Source organism: Cupressus sempervirens, chromosome 9, assembly GCF_028749045.1.
Source record: "Cupressus sempervirens isolate cs-2001-9-10 chromosome 9, ASM2874904v1, whole genome shotgun sequence".
NCBI classification, from domain to species: domain Eukaryota; kingdom Viridiplantae; phylum Streptophyta; class Pinopsida; order Cupressales; family Cupressaceae; genus Cupressus; species Cupressus sempervirens.
The window spans coordinates 134,359,506-134,373,074 of NC_143126.1; the positions used below are offsets into that span (position 1 = coordinate 134,359,506).

Below are 13,569 nucleotides of genomic sequence, written 5' to 3' on the forward strand. Positions count from 1 at the left end.
TCTCAAAGTTTAAAACTCGAGTGCTAAAAATATGCTTACAGACATTGAGTACAAGAAGGGAAAGAATAATGTGGTGGCCAATGCCTTGTCAAGATGACCTTCCATATGTCCATTGTCATAGATCACTCCAAGTATTCATTTTTGTGCAAATTGGTGAATGGCCAAATATAGGATGATAGTTACAAGATGGTTAACGATGTCATCTACTATAAAATCCTTATATATTTGGTACTTGAATTAAAGATGGAGAGGATTTTGAAGGAAGTGCATGGCTTGCCTCTTGCAGGACACCCTGAATACCTCATGATATATAGGAAAACTTGGGAAAGGTTCACTTGGAAGGGCCTCAAGGATGGTGCACTACAATACATGCATGAATGCTCCACTTGCCAACAAAATAAATCCAAGCATTCCTTGTCTACTAGGTCACTGCAGCCCCTGTAAATACTTATGAGAAATGAGAGAGCATTGTGCCCATTTATTTTCTATTCCCATAGGATTTCAGGCAGCTCAGGTAGTTGAGCTGTTTTTCTGAGAGGTGTTTCACTTGCATGGCTTTTTGCAGAACATAGTCAGTGACAGGGATAGCCGTTTCCTCAACAATTTTTCTATGTTCCACGGAGTTTCCGGGACGGGAACGTTTTAGGGGACGGGGACGTGTTTCCGGTACGGGTACGGGTCGAAGCCAAAATTTAGGGGACGGGACATTAGGGGACGGCGATTAAAAACATAGGGGATTTTTTTTAATATAGAGACAAAATTCAAATATGTATATCATAACATTGATAAACCATTCACCATAGACATTTTAGAAGATAAATACATGGAATATTATCAAATGGCAAATACTAAGTGCTTCCATTATAACAATATCACATACATATATAGCAAAAATTAAAATGCCTAAAGGCTTCAAGTATCATGCTGAAATCAGAATGAAATAAAGAGAAGTCCAACTAAAATTGTTAGTAAATAGTAAATACCGAAAGCAGTCTTGCCTCACTAAACACAATCTTTGCTCATTGCTGCTACTGCTCTTATGTTTTTTTCCTTCCTCTTAGCAAGTATGTTAAATCGAAAAATGAGTAGAAGAGTTAGTGTTTTAATGGACCAAATATAGGTTGCATATTGTTATTATGTCTTTAAGATGACTAGGGGCCACACGAACAACAAAAATTAGGAAAAAATGTTTTTTTGGGGATGGTTTGCCTTTTCCAGATTGACTGGAAAAAAGGGGACGGCCAGCAGTTTCGGGGACGGATAGGGGACGGCAAAACTGTCCCCGATACTGCTGGCCGTCCCCAAGTTTCCTGCCCAAAAAAATTGGCCGTTTCGGGGACGTTTCTGAATTTTTCAAAAAAGGGACGTCGCAGGGTACGGCCAAAATCCGTACCCGCGTCCCCGTTTCGTACCCGGTACGGGTACTAGGGTACAGAGGCAGGGGACGCGTCCCCGTGGAGCATAGCAATTTTTGGATGGTACTATTTCACTTGGCATGAATGAAATTGTTACCGAGCATGAGATATCACTTGCAGATGGATGGTTAGATGAAGATTGTTATCAAATGGTTGGAGAGCGACCTCGTAAACTACTTATGTATATACGCATAATGGCATGATGCACACGCTGTTATGCATATATGCATACGTATGTGCTATTGCACTTTACATAGTCTGCAACTGATAAGACATATATATGTTTCGAGATCATTAAGGCATGATCAAGATTATCTTTTGTTCCTTTGATGTTTAGATCTTGGTCGATCTATCTTTTATATTAGGCCGTAGATGTAATGATTGGTTTGTACATTTAAATCACTGTGTTGAGACAATAACTAATTATGTGGTTAGTTAACCACGAATAGGTGTATGAATGAATGTCCATGTCTCCCATGGGAGACATGGCCATTTATCCCCACACCTCTCTAGTGGGTATTTATCCAATCTGCCCGATGTAATCTTGATATCGTAATCCATTAATGCAAGCGCTCCAAAAGGATCAAAGATAATTCTGAAGTTTCATATAATTCATTTCTATTATTATTGCACTGACACTTGTAGATTTTGGAAGCAATTAAAACATTGGTGATATTGATTGTACCTGTAACAAAATTCTATAATTAGTCAAATCTGGTAATAAACTTTACATGGTATTAGAGCTTGGCTAAGGAAAGATCACACTAAGTTTATTAGAATCAGATTTTACTTCAAATAATAGTCCTCCCTCTCTCTACAAAGATGACAAACACAATGAGATTTGAACATCACCTTGGAGGTGCTTATAACTTCGAATCTTGGAAACTTCGAGTAATGATGATATTAAAAGAAAACAAATTAGAATCATTTGTAAGAGAGGAAAAAGAGGAACCTAAAGATGACCCTAAAAAATTATAATGGATCGAGAAAAATCAAAAGGCTATGAAGATAATTGTATATGCTGTTCGAGACCACATAGTGCCTATTGTGGCAAAACATACCACAACATATCGTATGTTTCGAGCTCTTGAGAATGCATTTATAATCAATAATACAAGCAAAAAACTTGCTCTTAAAAGGAAGATGAATAGGGTAAGCATAAATAAAGGGGAAACTATAAATGTTTTCTTTATGAGAATCACAGATTTCAGAGATCAATTATCTGCACTTGGTTTTGAGATTGAAAATCAAGAATTATCCTTAATAGCATTAGGAGAACTCCTGGGAACCCTTTGTACAAGGTATAAGTGCTAGGTCTAAAGTCCCTAAACTAGATCGTTTAAGATCATATTGTCTTCAAGAAGAATCACGATTAATGATTAAGGGAAAACTCAAAACCCTAGATGAAGATGTTCAAGTTCTTAATACAAATGCTCATAAGAAGGGAAAGAAGAAAAACAACAAAAGGAAAAGAAATTTTCATGGAAAAGGACAATCCAAACAGAAGAAAGACTTGTCCAAAATCCAATGCTTTAGATGTGATTTGTATGGACATTATGCAATAAATTGTCTCGATAGATCTAAACCTCAAGGATCTTTTGCAAAATTTGAGAAGTCAAATGAAGGCAATGAATATGAGAAATATGCCTTCTATTCAGCATTATCCAGCCATATATCAACAAAAAGGAATACATGGATAGTTGACATCGGGTCTTCTAGACACATCATTGGATATCAGGATAACCTAGAAGGCATGCAAATAGAAACAGATGAAGAAGTTACAATTGGTGATGACTCTGCACACTCTGTAAAAGGAATTGGGACCTAGATCATAAAATTGAATTTTGAAAATTTTATTCAACTTTCTGGAGTTCTCTATGTACCAGGTATTAAGAGGAATTTAATATCTATATCCGCACTTGAAGATGATGGTTATAAAATTACATTCGTGGAAGGGAAATACTAGCATGGCCTAAAAATTCAACCATAAGAAGGCTCTAACAATAGGAGTATGACAAAGACTTTAATATGAGCTATGTGCTAAGACAAACCTTGCACTTGTACATGAGACCTATGATTTAAATGAAATATGGCATAAAAGACTAGATCATATCAACTTTCGTGCCCTAACTTCAATGGAAAAGGTAGTAATTGGAATGCCCAAGTTAAAACATATTCAGAATGAATCATGTAAAGGTTGTGCCTTAGGGAAAAAACACTAAAAAGCCATTTCCTCATAGTTTGAGCAAAACTAAAGAAGTGTTGGAACTAGTACATTTTGATCTATGCGGGCCCATGTCTATACCTTCTATAGGAGGATTGTTGCACTATTTGATATTTGTTGATGATTTTTCAAGGAAGACATGGATATATTTCCTTAAAGGAAAGAATTTGAAGAGATTCTCTCTAAGTTTAAAGAATTCAAAAATATCACTAAGAACTCCAGTAAGAATATTAAAAATTTCAGAACAAATAATGGGAAGGAGTATACTTCCGAAATATTTAAAGAGTTCTGCAAACTCACCGGGATTAAGAGGGAGTTTACAGTCCCTTACAATCCTCAAAAAAATGGGGTCGCTGAAAGGAAGAACAAAACTATTGTAGAAACTGCTCTGGCTTTGATTTTTGATCAAAATTTGAGTATGTCTTTCAAGGTTGAAGCATCCAACACAACAGTCTATATTCAGAATAGATGTCCTCACTCACATTTGGACAATAAGACTCTTGAAGAAGCATTTTTTGGAAAGAAAATTGACATCAGTCACCTAATGATATATGGATGTCCTGTATATGTTCATGTACCTATGGAAAAGAGGTCTAATTTAGAACCTTCTGGAAGAAAGGGTATTCTCATCAGTTTTAGTGGAACAATAAAAGGATACAAAGTCTATATTCTTGGATAGAAACAAATATAACTAAGCAGAGATGTCATCTTGAGGAAGACATTGCTTTTAGAAGAGCCAAAACTTTCGATGAACTAGATACATTTGATGTATCTCCAAAAGAGACTCCTGCTTCTGAGATTTAGAGGGAGTTTCCTGAAGAGACTTCAACTAAAACTGAAATCCTTCTAGATACTCAAGAAGAGAGTCTTGATTAGTCTAAAAGGCCACTTTGGGCAAGAAAAATAATACAGGAAGGAGATGGATTTGTAGCCCCTTCAGGAACCTTTCGAGAAAGCAAGAGACTTAGAAATTGATATATAATGCTTTTGTATGTGAGAGCTTGAATCATGAACGTTCTAGTACTTTTCAAGCACTTAAACATCAGGCTTGGAAAGATGCCATGGTGGAAGAATATCGGTCTATACTAAAAAATGATGTTTGGTACATAGTTCTGAGACCTAAGGAAAAATTTATTGCATCTTCAAAATGGATCTTCAAAGCTAAGTATGATGTAGATGGTGGCATTGAAAAACATCAAGTTTGTTTTGTACTAGAGGTTTTTGTCAAAAGGAAGGAATTGCCTTTGAAGAGACCTTTGCACCAGTTGCTAGGTACACTTCTGTTAGAGCTGTAATAGCCATCGTAGTAGCCAAAGGTTGGAAAATCCATCAAATGGATGTAAAAACTGCTTTTCTTTATGAAAAAATAGAGGAAGAAGTATACCTGGAACAGCCAGAAGGATTTGTAACTCATGATGTTGCTTCTTATGTTTGTAAATTGAAGAAGGCTCTATATGGACTTAAATAGGCTCCCTGGGCCTGGTATGAAAGGATTGACAAATACCTTTTAAGTCTTGGATTCAGCAAGAACGTGGCTGATCCAAATCTCTACTTCAAGGTAACCAAAGGTGATATGTTAATTTTAATTCTTTATGTTGATGATCTTCTGATTACAGAGGAAGAACATCTCATTAATCAGTGTAAGAAAGATTTGGCTTCTGAATTCAAAATGAAGGATTTAAGAATTCTTCATTACTTTCTTGGTTTGGAAGTAAGTCAGAATTCTGGTAATATCTTTCTACATTAAAAGAAGTATACTGTTGATATTTTGAAAATATTTGGAATGTGGGATTGTCGACTTATGTCTACACCTATGGAAACCAACCTTCACAAGCTAAAGGAAGCAAGTGCTGAATCCAGAGTAGTTGATCCCACCTTATACAGACAAACAATTGGGTCCTTGATGTATCTTGTAAATACTCGACCTGATATTTGCTATGCAATGAATGCATTAAGCCAGTTCATGTGTGAACCACGTGAGATTCATCTTGTTGCTTTGAAACATATATTGAGGTATCTTCAAGGTACTATTGGGTATCAACTTAAATATGAGAATACCAGCTTAGAGTTATATGGATATACTGATTTTGATTAGGCTGGAAATGTAAAAGACTAGAAAAGCATATCAGGATACTATTTCAGTTTAGGATCGGCCATGACTTCTTGGATCTGCAGAAAACAAGCTTCTGTTGCTCAAAGTGCAACTGAGGCAGAGTATATTGCAGCAGCTATCGGAGCTGGAGAAGTAGTGTGGCTTTGGAAATTGCTTTCTAACTTGTTTGGTGAACCTATGAAATCTACCACTATTGATTGTGATAACCAAAGTTGTATCAAGTTATTTGTGAATATGATATTTCATGATAGATCCAAGCATATAGAAATTCCTTAACACTACGTAAGAGACATGGTGGAAAGAAGAGCTATTCCATTAGAATATATTAATACAGGTGATCAAATAGCTGACATTCTCACCAAGGCTCTCTCTAAAGTGAGAGTTGATCATTTCAGAAAGAAACTTGGCTTGATTGAAATGTAAGTTTATGAGATTGAGTCCCAACTTTGTGAATATTTATTATTTAAATAAAAATGTTTAATGTGTAAACTCTTTTGTCATATGTGTGACTCTATGACTCATGGGCCTACCTTATGTTCATTATTTAAGGAGATAATCTTTTATAATGAAATATTGATTCTGATAAGATAAGGTGAAGACTTTATTATTATTAGATTACTATCATGATGAATATCATGTGACTTGATATTCAAGGAAAAATCATGATAGTTAAAAGTGCATGTTGATGGATATCATGTGACTTGATATTTGTTGAAGATCAATATGTTCAAATTCATGGTACATATTATGTGACTTAATATCGATGGATATAACATGATCTTTTATGGTGGATATCATGTGACTTGATATCTGTATACACACTATAATTCGAAAGAATGTCAAGAGACTTGATTTTGTTATATATATCTTGAGGATACTACTTTTCATATAAAGAACTTATATATATGCACTTTGTCTTCCCTAGCTAAGAGGGAGTGTTAATGCATGTAGCTTCGGTCTGACATTACTGTGAAGCACATACTTATGTTTATATGCACAACAACATGATGCACACACTGTTATGCATATATGCATATGTATGTGCTATTGCACTTTACATAGTCTGCAACCGATAAGACCTATATGTTCCAAGATCATTAAGGCATGATCAAGATTATCTTTGGTTCCTTTGATGTTTAGATCTTTGTCGATCTATCCTTTATATTAGGCCGCAAATGTAATGATTGGTTTATACATTTAAATCAATGTGTTGAGACAATAAATAATTATGTGATTAGTTAACCACGAATGGGTGTGTGAATGAATGTCCATGTCTCTCATGGGAGACATGGCCATTCATCCCCACACCTCTTCCGTGGGTATTTATCCAATCTGCCTGATGTAATCTTGGTATTGTAATCTATTAATGCAAGCACTCCAAAAGAATCGAAGATAATTCTGAAGTTTCATATAATTCATTTCTGTTATTAGTGCACTAACACTTGCAGATTCTAGAAGCAATTAAAACATTGGTGATATTGATTGTACCTGCAACAAAATTCTGCAATCAATGAAATCTGGTAATAAACTTTACAACAACATAAGGTGTGGGTCTATTGGATACATATAGGAGAGCATTATTACAACACTACCTTTCACATGTCAGTAGGTATGTCACCCTTCAAGGCACTTTATGGTTACAAGCCTTTATCACTTGTCGATCTAGCATTTGGTGACAGTTTTGCACCAAGGGCCAAAGACTGGCTGCAAGAAAGTTTGGATATCTTGAAGTCTCTCGAGGACACTTTGCAAAAGGATCAAAATCAACAGATGATGTATGCCAACCTCACATGGTAGAAAGGAGTTTTGAGTAGGAGATTTGGTTTATCATCGGTTACAAACAATCTTCCTTGAAGAAAAGTGGTACTAAGAAGTTAAAGGCACTCTTTTGTAGACCCTACAGGGTGGTTCAGAGGGTGTGTGAAGTTGCCAATGGGTTGGAACTTCTTGAGGGAAGTCGGATTCACAATGTTTTTCATGTTTCATGCTTTGAAAAGGCAGTTGGTCAGCGTGTCATGGTTTTTGTGGAACTCCCACCCATTGAGGAAGAAGGAAAATTTATTTAAGAGCTCGCAGAGATCGTGCAGCCATAGAGAAAAAGCTATCATGCACCATCAAGGAGTACCTTGTTCATTGGAAGGAGCTGCCAATAGAAGATGCCACATGGGAAAACAAAAAGATCTTGGAACATTTGAGTCTGCAATTGATTGAGGGTAAAATTCTTGAGTCAGGAGGACTATATTGTCCCTGATATAATTATATAGTTATTTTAAAATTAATTGTTTGTATGGCCCCATAATTAATAATATCTTTTGGGCCCTTTTATTAATTAGAAAGTTATAAATTATTTGGTGTCGGCCCATTTGTAATCCTTCACGAAACTTTGTGGAGCCCATTTGTAAGGCCGAGTTTGGCATAGTTGCAGGCAAGGTGAATTTGTTTTTTCTTTGTATTTGCGTATTCCAGTTAGAGTTCAGCTTCTTGCAGTTTTGAAGGTGCAAGATCCTCCCTATTTTGTATTTGTAGTTTCGGCAGGAGTAACTCCCCACCCTAGTCTGAATTAGTTGGTCTTAAATTGATGCAATTTGACATTTATTTGAAAATATGAACAATTTGTTCAATTGGTCTCTCTGTTTGCATTTATTAATTTATCAATAATAATATTCTTTGTAACGATACGCAATAGCAGTGGGAATAGATTGGCCATAGGAGTGTAGCATACAAACATAAGGGTAGAGTTGAGCATACGGAGGTGAAGGCGTATGGGTGACATCAAACTTGGGCTTTTTGAGCACTATACCGAAATGTGATTGTACGGTCTTTACCATACATGGAGGCCATCATGGGTAGGTGTCGCTGTGCTAGTGACATGACCTCACCATATGTGCATTACGTTCACCATGAGACAGTAATCACTGTATGGGTGAAAGGTGTGGCTCACACACCGTATGGCTTGCTAACTACTTTATGGGTATAAGAGAGAGCTTCCATACGGACCAAGTGTGTAGCAAGAGCTCGTACGGGTAGTTTCGGATTGACGTCTCACCTTCAGGACATTACACTTTTAGTGTTTCCAATGTGAACTAACTTTATCTTGTTGCAGCTGTTTCTGGATTCAATTGTGTAGGCATTATTTGCATCAACATTTCAGATTACACTATGTCATGGGAAGGAACGATAGAGAGTCAAAAAATATCTATTATTCATCCCAATGATGGGTCATAAAGTGTGATCCCAAATGTTGATGCAAAAAATACTTACACAATTGAATCCAGAAACAGCAGCAATAGTCTCATGGATTGTAAAAATCTATTCACTCTTTAACTTTATATATATTGATAAAATTGGCACTTACCTTATATCAAGTTAGAGAGTTCGTTGCTCAATGAACTTCAGTTCAGTGATAAAGTTCAATTGATTAGTAAAATAGATCATCATCGGTTATCTGCCACCCATGGTTAAATCACTGCTAAGCTTGATGATGTTGTCTTTCTTGGTTTATGTCGCTCAACCTTTCCTTTGAAACTATTTATTGTCTCATCTTTCATTGATATTGATTCCTTGCATTTTAACTAGGATCATCTTTATTTTCTAACTTGATATCTTTTGTACATTTATCTTGTGTCATCAAATTTCATTTAATGTTTATCTACTGTGTGGTGGGTTACAGCTGCGAGAATACGTAGATGATACCGAGGATTATATCAACATTATGCTGGATGATAAACAGAACCATCTTCTACAAATGGGTGTGATGATGACAACTGGAACTCTTGTTATGAGCATTTTTGTTGTTGTTACAGCAATTTTTGGTATGAATATAGGCATTTCACTCTTTAAAACTGGTGGCCTTCCGGAGTTTCTGTGGGTGGTTGGTGGCTCTGCATCTGTTGCAATGTTTATCTATGTATTAGTCATAACTTGGTGCAAGCATAAGCGCCTTCTTGAGTAATTCATTTCTAAATGCTTAATACTGAATATAAATGTTTTCTTTAATTACCTTTAATATATGCTACTCGACAAATCTTCTATCATAGCCTTAATCAAATTTGAAAAGAGGCACAAAAGGAGATGCATGGCTTCTTTTACAAAATTGTGTATAATTCTTTTCTTTTAAGAGATGAAAACCCTGTGGAAGACCTTTTCAATCAAATTATCCTATTTGATTCAAGAACTTAAACATGTATGAAGACAGTCAGATTGCTTCTTGTCAACTTCACTTGGAAATTCTTATGTTTTGTCTGCATCATATAGAAATTCGAAATTGGTTAAGAGATATCAGCTAGTTTTAGTATGTAGAAAAGAGATCACATCTTACGAAAAGTGCTGCAAGGCTAGTCTGCAAAAGGCAGGATTTATGTATTTAGATGTGTACTGTATATTTTTCTCTTAGGTATTCTGGCAAAGTTGCAATATAATATAAGAAAACTAAAATCAACCCCATCAAATATCAGAAAATAAGGATTCTTTTCAATTTAAATTTGATCCAATTAAGAACCTAATCTGACTAAATATCAAATATAGGGAATCGGAAAATCCTCAAGCAAGCCCAGAAGTAAGAAGAATGAGAAAGTATTACCTGCATAGTACTAATTCTCAAATTTGATTTGTGCTTTAACGAAGGCTTTAGATCAAATGTTAATAATCTTCAAATGGGAGATCATAAGGTTTCTAAGGGAAAAAAACACTTCGATTTTTAACCCGCTCTACATAAAAAAGGCTCTCTAAACACAAGGTTATAACTTGTCAATTTAGAAAACAAAGAAAAGCCTACGGCAGATTGTGAGCTAGATTGATGGAAGGGGTAGAATTGAAGCTACCTAATTGTATAAGAATTAAGTCCTTGACTGGCTATCAATGGACTTGAGTGCCCCAAACAGAAAAATGGAGACTAGGACAGCTAACAATAAAGAAGCGTCCACCTAATGGCAACATAGTCTGATCAGGTTCTTTAGGTGAACGATTGCAATTAAACTTTGTTAAAACTTGACTTCTTGGTCACTATTTATGAAATAAAAATCTCAGTTGAACTCTTATCTAATGAACGATTTACTTATCAATGCAATCAATATTTGAATTTTTTGACATTTAAACTTTTCTCTCTATTTTTTAGTAGCCATCCCTAAAAAATGCTTCCCACCCATCTTCATCTTGAAATAGGCACCCCCTTCTCCCTCTTTCCCAGTCCTAGAAACTTGGGATAACGTAGAAGTGCAAAGATTGAAGACAGCACTTTCAGCTCATAAACTTTTATGCAGCACCCATATGCAGGAACCATTTGATCGTATATCCTGTATTATTTTACAATCTTTAAAAAGTTGCTACAAACAAGACAACGATTTTGAATATTAGCATATACCACTCTACAAGCCAGCTTGAGGAGCAACTGATCTCTCCAAAGTATAACAGATATTTTTTGGGCCTTTTAAAGTCTTTGTAACAAATATTGAAAAGATTCTACAAACAGCATACATTGGAGTTTCCAAAATGGACATCAATAACAGTGAACATTGATAATATTTGGTAGTAAGTTTCAAGCAGGGATAACTTTAAGAAACCCCCTTTAGAAAATAGTATGAAATTTTGGCGAATCAAACATTACTTAAGGGGGAAAAAATTAATTTCTATTGGCGAAATTTAATTTTTAAGTAGGAATTTTTAAAATTTTATTGGCAATTATTTTTCAAGCATATAATTTTTTTATAAAATCTTGGCAAGTCTTTCATTATTGATGAAAATTGTGGGAAAAAGTACACAAACAATGATTTTATTATTATTATTATTATATGGAGCCTTTAATTATCAAACTTTAATGTTAAATTTAGCCCACTTTTATCATTACAATTTCCCTCCAAATTATTGAATGGTGGTTTGGGGGAAGCACTTCTATTATTTTCAACCATTGGATGATCTTAGAACATTGGCCTAAATCCTATTTCAAGTCAACTTTTAAAAAGATACCAAGTTTTAAAGAAAGTTCCCAAAGTAAAGACATGTGTCCCCAATCAAATATATTTTGCGAAAAAGTGAGGAAGGATAAAAAGTTTCACGAAAAGTCTTCAGAATAGAGACACATGTCAAATCTACATAATCTCTAGTGTAACTTAAATGTTTACCAAATATTGGTGAATATGACTATCAATTAAGACAAGTGCGAATATATTTAAACTGCTACGTAGACAAATTAGATTCCATTGGCGAAGTCATCACTAAAATATAAATAATTCTTTATTATTATTGGTGATTAGCCTAAGCATGGGCCTAATTTTGATAAAGTGCAGGCAACATGGACACCCAAAAGGTGCAAAAAAAAAGTCAAATCTAGTGTTCCCGATGAGTGAGATTAGCCATTTGGCGAATATTAGCCACTGAAGTTATCCTTGGTTTCAAGGTTCTAATATAAAAATTAAACATGAAAATCAATTTGTATGATTACGAGTATGAAATCTACAAGAGAGAAATATTGATGGCAAATGAAATTCCCTTTAAGCATAAACTAAATGTATAAAAAACTAGATATTCTGAAAAGGTAAATTGTGACAAACTAGAGTATGGAGCCACTACATTTGCCAAACTAGATGTGGAACTAGTTTATGGTTAACTAGTAGTTGTTTTTCCATGATGCAATTGTCTGATACATGCAATGCTTTTAAGAGTGTGCATTTAGATTCCTTCCATTCCTTAGATTCCTTGGTTTCACTCCTATGACAGGAAACAACATTTTCCTCAAATCACAGATTGAATGATGCTACACTAATCAATACAATAGTGGGATTTTTAGGTACTTTTGAAACAAGAATATGAATTGCGTTGTAACAATGGGCACTTAGATAACCCCTACCATTTAACAAAAACCCACTTTAGAGAAGACACTACAAAATTGTTGACTAGGGAGCAATGGAACCTCAAATTGTGAGGACATAATGTGCATTTGACATTAGCTTGCTCATTGGGAATTTGTTTTTTCTTGAAAGACATCGCAATTTGAACAAAACAGGTGAACTTTTACTATGTACACAAATCAGGATCTGATGAAGTAGGGAGAACCTTGTGCTAAGCATTTTTAGGATCAAAGTGGAGGGAATGATTTTGTTACAGATCTTGTTTTTGATAAGAGTGATAATGTTTTCTATTGTGGTTGTTTCTCCAAAATCACAAATATATAGTTTATCTCAGTTAATAAATATGTTAGTCCGGTGACTTTTAGTTTAGAGTAGGTATAAATCAACTTTAAAACTTGGGTTATATAAGTTCTAGCTAGATGGAGGGTACTGAATTTTGTTGCAAAGCAAAAACTAGGCCCATCTAAACTAGCCACATCTTGTTTTTGATAAGAGTGATAATGTGTTCTATTGTGGTTGTTTCTCCAAAATCGCAAATATATAGTTCATCTTAGTTAATAAATATGTTAGTCTGGTGACTTTAGTTTAGAGTAGGTATAAATCAACTTTAAATTTGGGTTGTATAAGTTCTCTTTTTGCTGTGCCTAGATGGAGGATATTGAATTTTGAACAATTGGCCATCATGAGTACCTCTACATGGTTAGAAATTATAGTCCCCTGTTTCTCTTTCTACTAGGAATTGTGTTTGATGTAATACTTCATTTTACATATATAATTATTGGAGATATATACATTATATAGACAATTTACTATTTTGAACCAATGAGATTCAAAGACACCTGAAATCCTTAATACAAGATGTACCTATCACCATAGTGATATTTATAAAACTAGCAAATAGTTGGTTTCACATAAGCAAGAATAGCTTTCAGTGAGATCTCCTCTGTCTTCTCTCAAAGAACTCTCCAAGGTTGC

At 34.9% G+C, this 13,569-nt stretch overlaps 1 protein-coding gene across 3 annotated transcripts in view; it reads left to right on the plus strand.

Moving 5' to 3' along the window:
* The window catches only part of LOC149537890 (magnesium transporter MRS2-3-like), a 106,550-nt gene extending 96,645 nt beyond the window's left edge, over nucleotides 1-9,905 (plus strand). For all 3 annotated transcript variants that reach the window (XM_089799302.1, XM_089799303.1, XM_089799304.1), the window contains one exon: nucleotides 9,423-9,905. In XM_089799302.1, coding sequence (XP_089655428.1) covers nucleotides 9,423-9,704 — 282 coding nt within the window. In that variant the 3' untranslated portion in view covers nucleotides 9,705-9,905. The remainder of the gene's footprint in view (nucleotides 1-9,422) is intronic.
* The last annotated feature ends 3,664 nt before the right edge of the window (nucleotides 9,906-13,569 follow it).